Raw genomic sequence first — 20097 nt, forward strand, 5'->3', positions numbered from 1 at the left:
AGCAGAGGCCAGTGTCACGCAAGAAGCAGCAATAGCAGCCTACAAACTTTGTAGAGTATGAAGACTCATGGGCCTTTTAAAGGTCTACTACAATTGACTACCATTGTACTCTACTGCAAGGTCAGAACTAGGCACAACTTCTAGTGAAACTATGTCCTAGGCATAGATTTATCCAAATGAAGTATATACGAGTATAACGCTTGAGGGGGAGTGTTCCTTATCTAAGTACGAAAGGATAAGTGTGTGTGAACGGCCTCTAAAAGGGCAACCTATCTATGTGTGTGTGTGTGTGTGTGTGTGAACCCACTTTTAGAGTGGTGCACCTAAATATCTTGATATTATACCTATATTGACCTAAGTAGTGATGTCATGCAAGAGAGGCTCTAAGCCTATAAAACAGTGTACTTTAGTGAAGAAATACAACACAAGTCACATCATTTAAATCTCTCTCTTTATTTGTGCATTGTCCTATGCTCCAGACAGGGGGAACATGTCCGAGACACAGGCCAGCGCACCCTTACCGACTTCTTTAGAGCAACAGCGACCCCATGCACCGTTGACCACGAGTCGACTGGGCCCACACAACCACCTCGAGGAGTCACCTTGGACAAAACTAGAGCGCTATGTAGAGTACGGCGTCCACGACCCACTGGTTTGCGTGTCATGTGCATAGAGTGTATCTATCGTGTGCTACACGCACACAAGACTAGCTTCGAGGCTTGGGGAAGCTTGGAGCTAGGCAAGCTGATTGGCGAGCTGGGCTATGGGATAGACTGACGGGCAGGCACCCAAGTATGGATGGGCGGGCGCCCAAGTGTGGACGCTCGGTGACCGGCCAAGAGCCTATAAAAGGGTGGCCAAGGTTGGTTAGTCGATTCATAGAGTCTCGCGAGTCTTTGTGAGAGCTCTATGTTCAGGAGCCTGGATCTAGTGTAGACGTGCACCTGCTTCGTGCAACCAAGGCCGGCAGCAGTCACGAGGTCCACGAGGGTGGCGGTATGGGACATCATGGGGTAGAGATTGGTCAGTGCGTCTTGCTAGTTAGCTCAGCTTGTGGCTCGGTGGGGACAGCCAAGACTTGTGGGTTTTGCCCACGGCTATCAAGGTTGGGTGGTGAGTCAGGCCTGCACCCCCTTCATGTTATTTGGCTTTGTTTTGTAGGTTTCGAGTCATGTTTCAGGAGCGTTCTTCGAGGAGAACCTTGGGGATTTGACAATGGTATGAGGGCATGCCTCGAAGAACGCTCTTGAAACACGACTCAAAACCTGCAAAACAAAGCCAAATAACGTGAAAGGGGTGCATGCTTGACTCACCACCCAACCTTGACAGCTGTGGGCAAAACCCATAAGTCTTGGCCGTCCCCACCAAGCCACGAGCTGAGCTAACTAGCAAGACGCACCAACCAATCTCTACCCCATGACGTCCCATACCGCCAAGGAGCTACCCTCGCGGGCCTCGAGACTGTTGCCGGCCTCGGTTGCATGAAGCAGGTGCACGTCTGCACTAGATCCACGCTCCTGACCATAGAGTTCTCACAAAGACTCCCGAGACTCTATGAATCAACTAACCAACCTTGGCCACCCTTTTATAGGCTCTTGACCGGTCACCGTGCGTCCATACTTGGGTGCCCGCACGTCAGTATATCTCTAGCCCAGCTCGCCAATCAGCCTGCCTAGCTCCAAGCTTCCCCAAGCCTCGAAGCTAGTCTTGTGTGCGTGTAGCACACAGTAGATACACTCTGTGCACATGACACCGGGGCCCGAGCCGACACATTATCAGAGGATACAGACGATATTGGCACGGCGTCGTGTGGCCCAACCTCGGCGCTTCAGCCTGTCTATGCTGGATCGACCTATGCGAGACATTATGGGGTGAATTTATTCAGCTGTTTCCCATAGCCTACCATTTTTCTAGTTCCGCACTTTTACATCAGATATGCCTTTTTCTGGCAGTTGTATCAGGCCACTCGTTCCTCTTTGGCCACATGGTATAGCTAGTTGTTTTTCAGTTTATGCTTTTCATTTTCTACTGGGGACATTTAGTTTCCTTGAGTTTTGGATGTATTGGTACTTTTATCTCATAGGCCACTTTGGCCTCTTGGAGAGGTTAATATATCTTTCTCTCTCTCTCTCTCTCTCTCTCTCTCTCTCTCTTTGCTCCAATGCTATAGCCATGTTTCAGTACAAGCCACCATAGCTTGTGTGCAGGCTGCTAACCCTAGACCTGATTCTAACAGTTACTTCTAAGAGCCTAACCAAGAATTTTTGGAACCAAAGCCTCTGAGAGGACATCACAAGGGACCCAAAGAAAAATCAGAGCCATGTTCTGAAGCACAGTGCGCACTAAGGGATCGTCACACGGGCCCACGAAAGATGAAATTCCTAGGTAACTCTATAAACTATTTCCGTGGAAGGAGCAAGCTTACAGCCCTCCAAATTCACCCACTCACATCACCTTACATTTTCATTTCATTTTATCTTTGTTATGTTAGCTCTGGGGGATGCTGTAGGCATCCTCTATTTGTGGTCCTGGTAGGCAGGAATATGCAAAGTAGGAAATTTGAGGGTTGAAGTGAAGGCCTATAGGTCAGCAAAGGAACTTGGTTTTCATTTTGTGTATTAATTGTGTAAGACTATTTATGGCTAGATAAAAATGGCAAGTAACCTTTGGTATAGGCTCTGATGGATGTAGGGTAGAGTTGGGGTTAGGTGGCCATGTTTAGAGGTTTCATTTTTTACTCGTTTATTTTCACATATGCTGACCTTAGTGGTGTGTATGGTTCTTCTTCCTATACTATGTTTTGGCCCTTGGGCATGTCTTATTCTAGAACCCTTTTGCTGAAACTTGAAAATGAGAACTTAATTTTGGCAAGTCAGGTACTTGACTGAAAATTTTACCATTTTTACTGTACCTTGCAAGAATTTTAAATTGAATTTCCTTGTGTTTTGCAGGCTGAGGAAAGTTACATTGGAACAGAGCAAACTAAAGGTTTCCCTAGCACCTAGATTTTTTTGTGGAAAAGATGTAAACAATGGGTTCAAACCACAGGATGCGAATCACTTGCGGCAAGTAAGACAGACTGTCTTTGTCCAGTTCGAGCAGAGCATTAAGAAACTCTGCGGTCGATTGCAAGATTACCGTGAACTGCTGGCTATGAAGCGGGAGATGTGAGAACTAAGCCTTTCATACTAAATTGTGACTCTGTTTTCACAATTGTTCAATTCAAACTGAGCCCATGGCAAGGCCGTTTGGTTTGATGAAGGTCTAGAAAGAAAGGATGGAGGGCTGGCTTTATCTGGGATCTTTTCTGAATGCCTGACCAATCCTTAAAAATAAAATTATACTTTTGTGTGTAGTCAAAGGCATGTTTGATTGATTTGCCTTTTTTCTTTCCTGGAATACATGAGACTTTATGTCCATAGATACACACACATGCACATGCACACGCACACGCTCACGCTCACGCTCACGCTCACGCTCACGCTCACGCTCACGCTCACGCTCACGCGTGATTGTGCATCTAGATGTGTGCTTGTAGAAGCACATTATTTGTGATCATAGTAGGGACAACGCACATTGCTCTCACCCTTAGATTATTTTTGTGATTTCAATGAAATTCTTGTGAGCCTTAGAAGCAACCAATGTAAGGTTGAGTCCCTAACTACAAGAAGATTGTGGGACTTTCAAGAACCCTTTTATTTCTTCCTTACTTTTCCAGTTAAAAGCAATTTAATGTTTTAAGAGTAGGGTGTTCATTGTTTAATGAAAGACATGGAGCCTGTAGGATGCACATCTCTGTACCCAAATTTTAGTTTTTGCAACTTTAATAACAAAGGACAGCATGAGCTATCATGAAGGTTCGCAAAGCCAATTGAATATGCTAATGTCTCCTCATTGATGAGGTGCAGACCGTCTTTGTTGGCTTGGTTGTTGGAGATCTGAAATGGGTGGCTGATGGAGTGCCCACTTTGGAAAGAGTCGCCTTCACATTGCTGCAACTTGGATGAAGGCTCAAAAGAGAATCTCTTGATGGATGGAGAATCCATTTATCTGACAGGAGAAAGGAAGAACTCTGAAACCCTGCATAGGTTTGGTAGACCCCCAAATTATGCCTTATGCATTTAGGGAATAGCTGTCTTCGTTTCCAAAGGAGGGATGTAGAATGTATTTCAGAAGGTTGTAGGGAATGGTCTCCGGGAGGACCATTCCTGACGTCAGGCGACCGGCGGCAGCTGGGAGCCTGCAGAGCAGAAATGGTTCGACTGGGGAACCATTCCCGACCATCATGGTCATTGGGAGCACTTGCCAATGCCTGTACGACACATCAACAGGCAGAAACTCACTTCAGAATGGACAACAGCTCAGTACGTGACACATCAGCTATCAGAATGGACACAACTGTGTCTGTGCGACAGCTCAGCTACCAGACTGGACAGGAGCTCAGTGCACGACACATCAGCAGGGATCAGAGTGGACAGATCAACAGAGTCGGAATACATGCAGGTTACCAGCCAAAAATTTCAGGTTGGGCTGGAATATCTGCGACCAAGGACCATGACGAAAACATAGCAGGCTGGAGGCTTTGGATTTGAAGTTATCTAAATTTCACAAGAAGGTTGCTTGATGCTTGAGATTAGGCTATGGCTTTTTAAGTGAGGAAGTTTGCAAAGCTTCAGTTTGGCTTAAGATTTTCCCATACAAGTAGAGAAATGAAAGCCGGTTCTTGAGCATAAGTTGACGCAATCTAAAGCACTAATCCAAAAGCTGTTTATGATTTGGCGAGCTTAAACTTTCACTGAACATCTTAATGAAAGGAGAACGTAATGGGTTTTTTGAAAGGGTACCTACTATCCTAAGTTGTTAAACAAATGCTATCTTTCTTGGTGGGTGCTAAGAGTGAGGGCAATGCAACAAGGTTTGAAATTTGGTAAAAGTGAATAAACTCAAGTAGAATGCAAATTAATGAAAGGAAAGGCCCAATCAATTGATCTGTATATTACTGAAGAAACCCCCCCCCCCCTCCCCCCTCCCCCCCCCCCCCCCCCCCTCCCTTTTTTCTTCTCTCCAAAAAAGGCTTCTTTAAAGTATGAATAGACCATTGCTAACAACTACTCTCTCAAAAACTCTTGTTATTATGCTTCTTCTTCAGTATGTGATTTTGTTAACTAGGCTAGGTACTTTGTGGCTCAATAAACACATCACACATTGTGTCTTACAATGTATGCAATTTGTTTACTAAGGTCTATTCTACAATGTCTGATTTTACCAACTATGCTGGACATGTCCTAGGTCAATAAATACTTCATATTGTGGCCTACACTGTATGCATCTCATCATGTAGTCCAAACAGACGTACTCTTCTTCCAACTGAGATGGATTTATCCATTCTTGGCTGACCAAACATGCATACCACTTTTGATCATGTACCCTTTCCTTTATAGATGTATCCCTCCATTCAGTTCACGTGAACTTTTTGTGGTAACCAACGTATTCCTTAAAACACTTGTGCACATACTCTCTCTCTTCCACATGATGCACGGGGATGTATCTTTCCTTCTATGGATTGGTACATGTATTGTTTCTCTTCCACATGATGTATCGGTGGGGATCTACCTTTCCTCTTTCTTCTTTCATATATGTTTCCTTCCTTCAGTATATCACTACATGTTCTCATTCTCTAAGAATTGGTACAACCTACCAATTCTAAGAGTATAACTTTTTATGGATCAGTATACACACATGATCCATTAGAACATGTGCATACTTGTTGATAGGTCAATACACATGTACTTTTTTGGATAGATATGTACACTTGTAAGCTTTGAGATAGGTCGGTGTAATGTATGCTCATGGATAGATCAATACACATTTATGACTTTGGATAGATATAGTACACATGTACACTTTTGGATACTTACGGTGGTGACATGTATGCTTCTAGATAGGTCATCACACATGATTTTGGATATTGATTTTGATTCAACATTGGTACAAAATGTATCATGTAATATCTTTGGGTGAAACTCCAGTGAATGGGTGGGAGTAGGACTAGGAACATGAAGGTTCACTCCCACAAGAAGTGGTCAAACCTTTATCAACGCCACAATGTTTGGTTTATCCTAAGCGTACCATGACCAAAAATGTTGGGTTTATCCCAAGTAGCCCAACAACCGTAGTTACAACAATTTACTGTACCACTAGAGATAAGTATTCCACAGTACACCCAACAGCAAGTGCACATAGCGTAAGCAAGAGTCCTGCTCTCCATAATAGCTCATTATAGAAGTGTTTTCGCCAGGAAACCAAGTTCTGATACTTCTTCATTTGGATGAGGAAAAGAAAACATGGAGAAGGGTAAAGAGCAAGTGTCAGCATGGGGACTACCTTAGCACAAAGGAATCCCCGAGAGCAATCTCATAGCATATCCTCAACCACAACGAGCCTCCGACCTCAAAGCAAGGCTGGTGGAGTTGCAATTGGAAATTGCAGAACCCAACCCCATAGGGCAAGAGAACCCATACCCTGAAACAGAGGGTTTCACACAACTATCTCCTTACGATTCACTACCACGAGAATATAGAGAAGACATGCTAAGGATGGTGTTAAAATGGGAAGGGGGATTGCGACCCAACATAGCACCTAGAGACTCATTGTTGGCTAAAACGAAGCCAATCCACATCTCAAGGATGATGACCAAATTTGGTGTCCTATTCGATACCTAGAGAAGCTAGATCAAATTTGTGAGGCCATGGGATGGATTAATGATCCCACCAAGATTTTCTAATTTGAACTCTACCTTGAGGGCAAAGTAGGCCAATGGTTTAGGTCTTACCCACTCCAAAAGGCCATCTACAAGGTCTTAACAAACTTTCATTCTTGCCTATAGTGGAGCTAGATGGAGTCCCATTGCACACGTATATAACCTCAAGTAGGAGGAGGGAGAAACAATGAGGGGTTACATTGATGGAACCAAGTATTCGCAGATGAGATGTAGCACCCGGAAAAGACAGGGTGATTTATTGCTCATCAATCAACAAGAGGCTTCACGACCATCTATATGTCTAGGCACAACATCTTCGATGAGTGCTACCTTGAAACAATAGACCTGGTGGATAATTTGCAAGATAAGGATGTAGAAGTCATCCACCCGAATGTAGAGATAGGGATGCATCATCCAATGCCTCATCTACCAATGGTGCCCACCAGCTAGAGTCCTAGTCAGATATGAGCATGGATGAGCTAGGAGAGAAGGATCTGTTAAATCATTTAGGCTAGCAGTGGTAGGGATAGTCCCAAGGGAAGCCTTAGCCCCAACAACACCTCAAGTAGGAAACCCACATCTATTCTCTCAAATTTACATCGCAAATCATACAAGTACATAGTATGTAATGCTAAGTCCTAGACAACAACAATTATGTTCTCATTCCTAGTACAACATGGGAACCATGACACAGCTCATTATTGGTACCAAGGAAACCAAATAGGGTGGATTGCAACACCACAATAGATGCTCCGTACGCTAAGGTAGTCATTGACCTTACGAGCCCCACCAATCAATCCTCAGCACGCACAAGCTCCAGCCTACCTATCAAAATCCTTTATCGTGTGAGGTATGTATAGACTCCCTCAATTGCCATATGTCTCAATAGAGTGAATGACAGGCATCCCCGTGTGGTAGAAGCGTGCCACCACTTCATGAGCCTTAACTTGTTCACACAGTCCCCCTTAATGCCATCATAAGGCTCCAAGGAGGACTTATTCACATAGTCCCCCTTAATCTGCCAGTAACAAGCAGAAGCAGGTGGAAAAACCATCCTGGCCCGAAGTAGCTGAAGGAGTCAACATGCGCGAAGGGCTAGACCTCGATTGAGGAGGAGGAGTATCTCCAACAAAATGCTCATTTGATTAGCTTGTTTGAGGTTGATGTGTCCAAATAATGGACAAATATCGACCAAGAAGTATCCACAAGGAGGATGACGTTCTTAAGGATCACTCTGCCCCAGGGGACAGAGGAACACAATCCAAAAACAAAAGAAGATTTTTATGAGGCTCTGGGTGAGGAAGGCACTACTCCAAGCTTACAGCAATGTAGCATTATATGGTAGTGATGCGTGTGAACACACTTAGGACCGTTGGGGCACTTTTTCCCTCACTAGGAGGTTTTTTCCTCCCTGCGTATGTACACCCTCTTATCTACTCATTTTGGGGTGTGTACTTATTTTTTGTATCTGGCACACATTTGTTCATTCTAATCTAGTGAGTTTGTGTGCACTCAAGCTTCTCTATCTCCATCAAGGCCTATAAGGAGGACTTATTCACATAGTCCCCCTTAATGCCGTCATAAGGCCTATAAGGAGGACTTATTCACACAGTCCCCCTTAATACCATCATAAGGCTCCAAGCTAAGATAAGGGTGGGCGGCTAACCAAAGGAACATCCAAGGCTACCAATAAGCAGAAAGGCTAGGCTAAAACTTCAAAGCAAGAAAATAAAAAGTATGTAGAGCTACATACAGCAAGGGTCACTAGAGAGAACTGCTTCACTGAATGCAAAGGATGTTAAGATTGTTATGTTGGAGAGATGCATCTTGCACAAAAGGTAAAGCCACAAGTAGCAAAGCGAGATGAGAAAAAGTGAAGCAATGAATAGGCTTCCCGATTGGCTTCTAGCCCAAGCCCCTCCTCAAACCTTAACTCTATATTTTTATACTAACCCTCTCTTTGTTACAATATGGCATTGATGTCAATGAGGACTTAACAAGGGGGGATGTATCTCCAATTCCAGATGCTAGATATTGATGGCACCCTGGCAAGCGCACATTGGCAATCTCACAGGGCCTCTCACAACATTTCCTCTTAGATTTTTGGAAGAGACTTTGGGACAGTTTTGGCCTAGAAAGATCACCTTCTCTCTTTGGCTGATGGAACAAGAGCTTGGCACTTGGCTAGCAATTGGAGGTTGGCCAGTAGCTTGCCCAAGGTGCAACCACTCTCAGGAGTCTCAATGACACTGTCTTTGGGATTACTTGAAGGCTCAGTAGGTTTGGTAGCGGATTCTTTGCATATTCACAATGGACATGGCCTCGACCCAGATCATTACATGGGGCACTAATGCTTGGGCCAAAAAGGGTGAGGTGGTCAAGGCTTACTACGAGGAGGATGGTGGGGGACTAGCCCTTCAGGTCTCTCACCTCCGCATTTCGGTAGTACCAATCATAGCCCCATCTTCAGACCACTCACGAGAATAGGCTCATGCCATAGATGGGAGATTTGTAGCATTGCAGCTTGGCACATATGGCGAGAAAGATGCAGCAAAGCCATCGAGGGTACCCACACTCCGTCGGCAGAGTCTATCGGGATAATTTGGCTTGACATCATACATACCCTCCATGGTCAGTGGGGGAAGTTACATGGTGGTTTTGACCGCATGCGAAAGCAGTGGGAAGCTTTCTTGAGGCTCTATAGGCCTGGCCCTTTTCTCATTGATAGAGGTGGTGACCCCACTTGGTATTACAAACTACCTGTGTGGTTGTTTCCCCCCTCCCCCTGTATGAGATAGCCTTCTCCTCATAGAGTGGCCAACTGGAGGAGAAGTATCTCTTTCCTCTCTTTTGATTATTGATCCCCACCCTGTATACATGAGGTGAGTTTGTATCTAGCCCTTCGTGGTTGTATTTAGCCCTACGTGGCTATTGTTTCACTAACTAATAGTAGGATCTTTTTCCCGATAAAAAAGGCTCCCTGCTTTTTCCAAGCTTTTTTCTATTTCAAAATCTTCCTTTTCTTTTTTTTTTCTTTTTTTAAGTTTTTCTTTTCTTTCTCTGTTTTGCTAATTTAGCCTAGTTCTAATACTAATTTAGACTATGCTAAATTAACAAATTAGTGTAACTAACTTTTGCTACCTTATCAAAGCTTATTGCTAATTAACCTTAAGACTTAAATGGATTAAATTAAAACTAACTAATTATTCTTTTCCTGATACTGCCTTATGCAATGAACCTATTTAGTTATACTAATATTAATTTAGTTAATATTAATGCTACTCATACTCTTAAATAAGCTACTTAACTAATTAATGCTACTCAATATGCTAAGTAACCTAATGTAATGAAACTAACTATTGTAATTATGTTAACAAATGTAATGAATCTAAATAATTTAATTATGTTAACTAATACTAATACTAACACTAAAATTTAGCTAAATAATAACTAAATGCAACTAAGTGATGCTAACTAAATGCACACTAACCACACTAGTTAACCTAATGTAATGAATCTAAATAATTTAATTATGTTAACTAATATTGATACTAAAACTAGGACTTAGCTAAATAATAACTAAATGCAACTAGGTGATGCTAACTAAATGCACACTATCCACACCAGTTAACTTAATGTAATTAATATAAATAATTTAATTATGTTAACTAATACTAATACTAACACTAACATTTACTAACCATACTAGTTAACCTAATGCTTTACTAAAACCACTCACTTCTAATCATTAATCCACTAATGATTAAGCCATTCTCAACAACCAAGCCAATGATCAATTCAGCCCCTTAACATCTCTAAAGAAGCTTAATCCTATGATGAGGAAACACCAAATGCAAAAAAAGAGGACTCTTATGCTTTCCCTAATCCATACTAATCAAACCAATGAAAAGAATAAAGAAACAAATCATCAAAAACAACTAAAGCAAGAGTTTCTACACTTCTTTTCTCTCAAATCATACCCACACATAGATCTTTCACCATATGGCAAGAAGAAAGACAAGCCCTACACAAGAGTCTAATCAAACACTAAGGCAAAGCTTCCCGATGGCACAGTGGCACTAATGGAAAGTCGATACACATCACACTCACTAGCATAATACTAACCAATTGAAATGTACTTACCTTTATTGTATCATGGTAAACTTGGATGCTTACCCGCGCCATCTTGGAGAAGAGGCAACTCGTTGTAGCAAGCTTACACTTAAGAAAATTGCCTCCTCCGTTGTTATCACGTGAGTTATCTAGGTTGAGCTTGGAACTCCCATAGCTTGAAGAGCTCCAAGGTAGCTTCAAGACAATATCCCAAGGTAGCTTCAAGTTATACCTTGGAGCTCCAAGGTAGCTTCAAGACAATAGCCCTCTCCTTACACACCCCCTCACACTCTAGCATCAATGGCAAGGCATATGGGAGAGAAGAAATGGCACACACTCTCACACCCACACACACAAGCATAGAACTACCAAGAAGCAAGAGAGAAAGAGCTTAGTTCACAAGCATAGAACTACCAAGAGGCAAGAGAGCAAGAGATTATTTCTCAATCCAACCCAAGGGAGTTTCCCTTTCTCATTAGAGAATTTCAATTATATATACAAGTCCCTTATTAGTTATGGGCATCCAAACTTTACTGACTTTTTGGGTGCCCAAGTAGACCTTAGTCTAATTCTTATCTAATTTTAACACAAGGGTGTGGTTGCATTGGATGGCAGCTTCAGATAAGCCCTAGCCATCCCTTGGGTTACAACTTGAAGTGCAATTTATACAAGATTATACAACATAATAGAACTAATCTTATCTTGAAGTGCAATTTATACAAGATTACAATGTAATAGAGTTAATCTTATCTTACTTAGCAAAGCATATACACTTGGGGTATGCCGCCTTGAGTCCATAGCTACTTCATAGCCTATATGATCTTGTTTGCCTAGGTTGTTCGGCTTTGTTCATTCTTTATTGCTTGATGATGGCTTATTTCGCTACCTTTGCTTAGTGTGTTGATGTGGCCCACACATGTGGAAGTCATGTTGTGCACCTAGTAGTTGACCTTGGGATAACATTCCCCTCTCCCATTTCTAGGTCTGTCCTGGGCGGCCTAGGCAATGGAAGTATTAATGTAGCAGGGTGAAGGAATTTAGATGGGATCGTTGCTAGAGGTTGTTGATGGCAAGGTTACGGATGTTGGTGTAAATGTATATGCCTGGGTGGATACATATAAGGGGTGCTTAATGTATGTGCTTGAATGGTGCAAGCACCTAACTACTTATATGCATTGTAAAAGTAAAAATATAACACGGTGCAAGTAAGAGTATTTGCAGGATTGTCGAGGTTCTAACCATAGTGCACAGTGTGTGAGTTTCAATGTACTCTCTGCATGAGTGATGTAGAACCATGAGAGATTTTTTGCAATCTATACTCCTCCTTCCACCATACAAGTATTGTGACATTTTATGCTTGTCCATCCGCCGATGCAAGGAACTTGACTTAGACTCTTATATGTGTCTCTCTATAGAAAATGCAACTTGGAGAATGCCGAGTAATGGGAAAATAAAGAAAACTGTTATAAATGTTACAAAGATTGAGTAGGACTAACAACTCTCCACCGCATTTTGGGCTTTGAGAAAACTCTAAACTATTTAGGGTTACACAATGAATGATTTTTTATCCTTTTCAAACTAGAGTTACTGATGATTGAGGACAAGCGTGTGTAGATGGTAAGCCATTGTATGTGTTTTCCAAAAGTGAGTTTGATCATACCTTCAAAAATTATATGGTAGATGGTAGGCAGGTACTGCAGTTGGTAGTAGTAGAAAGTTATGTGATCTAGATTTAGGCCTTCATTGAGATCAAAGATAAAGTGCAATGTACCCCTTGATGTTGGTCATCTATGGTTGATCAAAATGGCGCGATGAGGTTGAGAAAGTGCCGCACCGACAAAATTTGGCTCAGGGATATCTTTTTATTGTAGGAGGAGTGAAAGCATGTAGGCTCTGAAATCTAAGAAGGAAAACTAATGTGTTGATTAGAATCTTAGAAAATTATACACATGGTTAGGATCTTGTGTTGGAGCTTACACAATTCTAAGCACGCAACCACCTTCTTTCATGTGGCATGTATGTAGGCTTGATTATATAGGAGAGTGATGCTCGAGCATAGATAGATGAACAATATTTCTTTTCTAACCACATGACTCTCCATTTTATTTGGACAATTCTGGTTGGACACCATACCATCCTTCTTTCTAAGCAATCATGTCTTCTTTTATGATTTCAAAACCACCCCATCGTTGCTCGGAATGATGTTCTCTTTGGTCGCCATATTTTAAAGCACCTATAAATTATGAAGGTTACCAATATGATGTCTGGTAGATCTTTCAAGATGGGGATTCGAGAGATTGAGGTCCCTAGCCATTGTACCCCATAGTGCTTGCATTTGACGGGGGGCCATATCTCCATAAGATCCTATCTTGTAACTCGTTCATAACACATGTTGATCCTTTTGAAACCATCTTTGGGTAAAGTTAGTTCTCCTAAAGGATCATATGGGATTATTTGCCTTACATCTCTTTACAAAAGATACGGCCTTTGATGGATCTTGTTGATGTCATCTTTAGGATAATGTATCACTACTTTGCATCTATGACATACTCTCTCCTTGTAGCTTGAATGACTAGGCTCTAGATTTATAAGTGGGATTTCCTATGTAATAGGAGGAGGTGCGGGTGGTTTTGGTGTACCCTTTGACATATCATCTAACCAATCATGTACAATAATGAAATCTACATCATCTAGCAGTTGCCTTTGAAGATCCTTAGTATCCTTATATGTCTGCCTATAACACCAAGTGCCAAGTTTGTGGTGGTAGGAAGGTCAATGTAGTCAACACAAGCGCTATGCCTCTACCATATCCCATTCTTCAAGCCACGCATGTGGCTATCTAATACATCGAGAAATGAGATGAATCTAGATGGTCATTTGTTGATTGGGATTCCTATAGGTGTGAGGTCATCATCCATACAACATTGTGTTTTTAACATTTGCTGAGAAGCACATCACTTCTCAACCTTAGTGCATCTAGAACACTAAGCTCACGGAGTTGTTCATCTTATTTAAAGATCTCTGACTTTAGAACTAGTGCCCATGCTCTAAAGATGAGAATAATAGGGTGAAGTGCCATGTATGCAACTAAGTACCTAGGATTTTCCAAGAGTATGTCATCATTGCAAAACTACCATGGCTAGGGTAGAATCTACATACCAAGTAAGAATGTTTGCCAATCACTCAAATTGATGTGATGTGATTATGTTAGTGCATGATTCGAGTGAGAACTTGAGATGTGATGCCATTAACAACCAAGTGGTAGATGGTGCCCTTAGAGAAGCAATATATTTTGGCAATGGTGATGTGTTATCCTCGATCACCTGGATGGATGTTTTTCCAAGTTCTCTCCATTCCTGATTTACTTTGTATTTAGCAGGTTCTTGGCTTCCATCCTTGGTTTGTTCTTTTTCCTCTTCTACCTTTGCCAACATTTCCATATAAGACTTGAAACCTACACATTCAAGGGTGACTTTTTTTGTGGTGGAGAGTATGTCTAGTGCCTCTTGCATATTGCTAATCTTGGTTGTACATTCATACTTGGGCTGATGTAGATGTGTCTACAAATCCTATAACCTAAGCGTCCATGAGTGTTCATATTCTTCTTTTTGTTATCTTGCACTTCTAGTGCTTAGTCTTGATTTAAGTCTATAGGATTTGTCAAATCCTTAACCTAAGCATCCATGAGTGTGAACATATTCTTCTTTTTGTTTGCTTGCACTCTCTAGTGCTTGCCTCAATTGAACAGATTCTTCCTCCTAGACTTTGCGAGCCCTTGTGCTTATTGTTTCATCTCTTTCCCCTTTTCTACTTGAGAATTATCCATGCCGCCCTTTCTATCTTCATTGCTTCTAGTTCTTACCTGCAAGAAGCTGAGATTTCTAGTGCACGATGACAACTCCGTCATATTGTTTCTTTATGAGCTCTACCTTAATCATGCTAAGCTAGGCTATGAGCCACCATTAAATCATAGGATAGAGCTAGACCTAGTTCTATAGACAATGTATCCAGTTCTTTTGTGGATAATAATGTTTCTTCGTATACTTTGTGGGCCAAGGGGGAGTCCATCTTTTGGAATTTCAGGGGTGGCATTTGTAAGAGAAGCCCATCTTGAGTGGATGTAAATGTGGGAAGTAGCTTTGAATGTGGGAAGTAGATGTTTGCGATTGTCAATAGTAGTGATAGGTGGAGTGGTTGGGAAGGGTGGAGAAGGGTAATGTAGAGATTGGGGGTTTCGAAACTAGGGGTATGGTGATGGAGGGTGTGGTGAAGGGTAATGGTATAGAGGATGTGACAGGGGTAGATGAGGATAGTGAGGTGGAAGATATAGCAATAGAGATGGGTTGCGATGTAGATGAAGATGAAGATGAAATGAGAATGATTACCATTGATGTCATGGTTGGGGGGTGCTCTAGTCGATGAAGAGGGTATAGGCATGGATGGTTCTAAAAATGAAGAGATCAATGTCCTCCTAGAGGTGTCAAACCATGACTGTCGAGCTGCATCAATGAGCTCGATTGCTACCACGAGCAATGTGTATCAGATGTAGGGATTGTAGATGGTATGTTTATGATTCTTGGAGTAAATATCTAGCTCCTTGTGAAACATGCCACTCCAATCATCCTGTTTGCCTGGTGAACAATCCACATAATCTTTTTGGGAATCCTATTATACCTATCCGTTCCGTGTACCTAGAGAAGCACTGATAGGGCTCTACAACACCGTCTAAAGTCCTCATCTTCAATGGTGTCAAAAACTACACCATTATTGTTGACCATTGTTTGCATCACCTATGGGCTTCAAGGTAGTGAGTTACTTAATGTGAAAGATTCTTGGGGGTACAATTGGATCCGCCCGCCCGCTGAGGGTAGAAAAAAGGTGAACTTGATAAGTTGCTTTGTGAGGCAAATGGTATAGGTGTTTTCAGCCCACTAGTGTAGAGACTCCAGTCGATTGGAAGACACCATGGAGATATCATAATATGATTTCATCGTTGAAGTCCTCCCCCATATTTAATGCCATTGCACATAGTCCTAGTTCCCCTAGCTTTGCTTTGACTAATGGCCCTATCGATTTAAAGACCATGAAGCATTCCGAGGAGCTATAATTGAAAGAGAGTGATGTCCAAGGTCGTCTTATCGTGATGACCTGACATCCTTTAGGTTCCTCATCCTCCAAGTATGCTCTCTTGTGTTTGTCAGCTTGATCTCTTATGTTTGTCAACTTAATCTCTTATGCTTGTCAACTTTCTCTCCTTCTGGGGAGCTATAATGGAAAGAGAGTGATGTCCAAGGCCGTCTTATTGTGATGATCTGACACCCTTCAGGTTCCTCACCTCCAAGTAAGTTCTCCTATGTTTGTCAACTTGATCTCTTATGCTTGTCAACTTTCTCTCTTGCTACTTGCTTTCCATGCCCATGAGAAGTACTCGAAGCCATCTGAAAATAGTCAAGTTTATTAACATGTTTTTACACATTTGGATTATTTTTGGGGAGGTAAATTCATGCAAAGAAGTAACTTAATAGTCAAGTTTATTAACATGTTTTTACACATTTGGATTATTTTTGGGGAGGTAAATTCATGCAAAGAAGTAACTTAATCACGTTAAATGTAATTTTTAACTTTTGAGGTCTAGTTAAAGAGTCGGGCTTACCTTTACTAGGGAATCCTTACAAGGGAGTTTGGCATTACTTAGCTTCTCGTTGGCTTTGCAATCCAAAGTAGTTTTGAGATATTCTCACCCACTAGAGTTGATGGGGTAAATTTGAATTTGAGGTTGGCTTAGGGGTACTGACCTAGCTTGTTTATTGGGCGTATTGACCTAGCTTGTTTATTGGGGGTATTGACCTAGCTTGTGAACATCACAAGGGTTTCTCTTGGGGATCCACAATGATGTCATACCCTCATAGAATCCTTGAGCCTTGAGAAGGTTCTTAGGAATCCACACTTGTCATGTACGTTTCTCTCACAGTCCTTTTCCTCGATGACCACTTTTTGTTGGCTTTCATTTTCCTTCTTCATTGGGAGATGTCCCGAGGGCATTTTTCCTAAGGGTTGGTGACTTGGGTACCCAAATTAAGTTATTGGGGAGGCACTTTTGAGCTATGAGAAGTTTTTTGGTTAGCCAATGTTGTGATTGTTGGGCCTATGGTTGCTTTTGGATTGGTTGTTTGTGTAGAGGCCAATAAGATAATTTGTTGATATAAGGAATAGCTTGACTACATCTAGGCAAGTCAATAACATATTTGAGAGTAGATTAGACATGGGTCAGAGAGGTAGAATTTTCTCCATCCTCTGGGGGGTGCAGGCAGTGTGTTCCATGACATGGCTAAAAGAGTTTCTTCGTCTCAGTAAGGTTTACAGATTGAAAGGATAATGGTAACTTATTGATCGAAAATCTTCAAGGTAGTAGTTCTAGCCCAATCCACATTACATTTGTAGTGGCCCATCTAGTTAGGTTTATAGATTGAAAGGATAATTGTAACTTGTTGATCAAAAATCTTCAAGGTAGCAGTTCTAGCCCAATCCACATTACATTTGTAGTGGCCCATCTATTTTCTCCCAAGAAAAAGTTCTTTAGATAAAGAACCTGGGGGATCACAAAGAACTTGCCTTCGGTAGGGTGATCTGCTACGTCAGATACCACCTTGCACACACCTAGACAATTCACCATTTTATTGCACTTGAGCACTTGTGGAAGACATTAGGTTATGTCTTTCACCGTAATTTAGTAGACCTAGTTTGCTTGAAAATTTGTTACCCTTTGGCATATGCAGCCACGATTATGCAGGCTTAATTTCCCATTCCTCTTCTTCCTCAATTCCCACAAGTTTAGCCATATTTGAGTGTAATGTTTTGTATTTGTGTGAGTTTTTCTTGTCTATCTTTGGCCTCTTTTTTGGCTTCCATTTGAAGCTCCTTCTTTTGTTTAACCTTCTCTTGGGCCTCATGTATTCTTGAGTTAAGGGCCCATAGTAATGGGGCGAAGCTTTTGTTTCCATTAATAAAAGTTTCTATTCCGATACCTTCCATAGTTTCTTAGCACGTTCCACCGCTCTTGGAGTATTCGGCCACTTTGTAGGGTCCTAGTCCACGAAGTTTTAGTTTCTTTTTCCCTTTTTTTATGTTATGTATTAATACTAGGTCATCCACAAGAAACTTACATTTCTTCACATTGGCATCAAACCAACACTCCCTTCAGCACTTCTTTGTCCACATTCCCACCATTACATATAGCCTTACCTCATCCAGCTCTACCAATCATTCAGATAGGTCATGTCTATTAATATTAGCTTCTTTTGTTTCCTTTAGTGTAGGGATCAATAGGTCAATGGGGGTGATAGCATCTAGGCCATAAACAAGGTGGAAAGGTGCTATGCCAGTTGTAACTTTATAAGATGTATGATAAGCCTAAAGAGTAGCTAAAAGCTTTTTCTCCCACTCTGTGCATGAGCCTTCAACTATCTTTGTGAGGATAAAGAACCTTGTTGGTGCTTTTAGCTTATCCATTAACTTGTGGATAATAAGGTGTTGAATTCCTATGGATTATAATGAATTCATCCAATAAGAAGGCCACTACCTCATTTAAGAAGTGTGAGCCTCGGTCCACTGAATGACAATCTCCAATGGATAACTAAATCTAGTGATGATATGTTCATAAAGAAACTTTACCATCAATTTGGCATTAGCTTTCAATGTTACCTTAGCTTCCACCCATTTGATGTAATAGTATGTGATATAGTCTAACTGGGGTCTCAGGACTCAAAATAGATTCGATGGAAATGACACAAGGGCAATTTCTTTACCATCGCAAAAATGAGAATTTCTAGTCTTGGTTATGGTATCTATTATTATTTCTAGAATGTGAAGCTAATTCTCATCTTCACCAAGCTTGGGAATATCTTTAGCATTGAAGTCTAGTTCCACATATGACAAATCATCAAATTGGGATTTTCAAAAAAGACACACACTTCTCGCTTCCTCTTCTTCTTCACTTTTATTAGAGGTAATAGAGTCCTCATACTCTATAGGATGCTTTTTGTAACTAGGTGTAACTAGGTGGTGACTCCAATTTTTAAGAGATTGACCTTCATTGTCACTTCATGGTCGATTCCCCAATCATGGATCATTCTAAGGTGACTCATAAATGGTCTTCCTAGAATCACATCATACGCAAAAGCTTTTTGAAGTTCATGAGAGTATATACATGATTAAAGGTCAATCCATAGAGCCCAACTTGTTGATCCTAACCACAACCGTGGGCAAGGTAAGCCACCTTGATTTTGAGGTTAGCAGAGGTAAGGGTTGGTGATCCGTCCCCAACTCTCTCATTGCCTTTTCGTAGCTATGATGACTCTTGCACCACCATCTAGGATATCTCTGTGGATGTTCTAGTTCCTAGTCTCAATGGCAGGGTAGCATTGAGCTCTTCACCCTCAAAATATTTTCCCAACTTGCTTACCTTCCTAAGGTCGTCTATCTCATTACTCCACTTAGATTTTGTGTTAGATTCATTGTCAAAATTTGAAATAATCTTGTATCCATACATTCTCACATGTCTAGCCAGAGACTAAAGCCTCTTGCCCACCACTGTGTAAGATTCATTATCAAGATTTGAAATTAATCTTACATCCATCCATTCTCCAAAGGTGAGGGTGACTGGAGTAGAAAGAACAACACTCGTCCTTGTTGTATCATTTTGTCTTTTAGGATGGCCAAAGATAGGTGCTCTGATTGAAGTGATTGCCCCTTTTGAGCCCAAATAGGAGGGAAGGTTTTCTTAAGAATTAGATCCAAATTCTTGTGGTCTCACGGATGGTAGAGAGGTATTTGCCATATTTCTCAAGATAATCATTCAAAAGATACCCCTTCATGGATCATGGGTCTTTCTAAGTTTTAAAATCTAACCATGTTGCACTAACAAGAGACTCAAATTCATTTATCTTGGTAGCCTACTTGGTTAAAAGCTCAGGATTTAGATTTTGGATTTCAAGGCAAGGTCTTTGCTCGAGAACAACACACTTCCTTCCTTAGATCCTTCATTAATAGGACTAAGGGCTATTCCTTACATAAATTTTAGATTTCAAGGCAAGGTCTTTGCTCGAGAACAACACACTTCCTTCCTTAGATCCTTCATTAATAGGACTAAGGGCTATTCCTTACATAAATTGATAGAAATCCAGCTAAACCGGCTCTCAAGGTCCCTCTAAATAATTGGATCTCGG

The 20097-nt window shown here is 41.4% G+C and overlaps 1 protein-coding gene across 3 annotated transcripts in view; it reads left to right on the forward strand.

Annotated features, from left to right (window-relative positions):
* The window catches only part of LOC147631417 (uncharacterized), a 65967-nt gene extending 62542 nt beyond the window's left edge, over positions 1-3425 (forward strand). For all 3 annotated transcript variants that reach the window (XM_086809816.1, XM_086809818.1, XM_086809817.1), the window contains exon 7: positions 2952-3425. In XM_086809816.1, coding sequence (XP_086665942.1) covers positions 2952-3171 — 220 coding nt within the window. In that variant the 3' untranslated portion in view covers positions 3172-3425. The remainder of the gene's footprint in view (positions 1-2951) is intronic.
* The last annotated feature ends 16672 nt before the right edge of the window (positions 3426-20097 follow it).

Source organism: Cibotium barometz, chromosome 15 (assembly GCF_041138505.1).
Source record: "Cibotium barometz isolate CiBa-2024 chromosome 15, ASM4113850v1, whole genome shotgun sequence".
Lineage (NCBI taxonomy): Eukaryota > Viridiplantae > Streptophyta > Polypodiopsida > Cyatheales > Cibotiaceae > Cibotium > Cibotium barometz.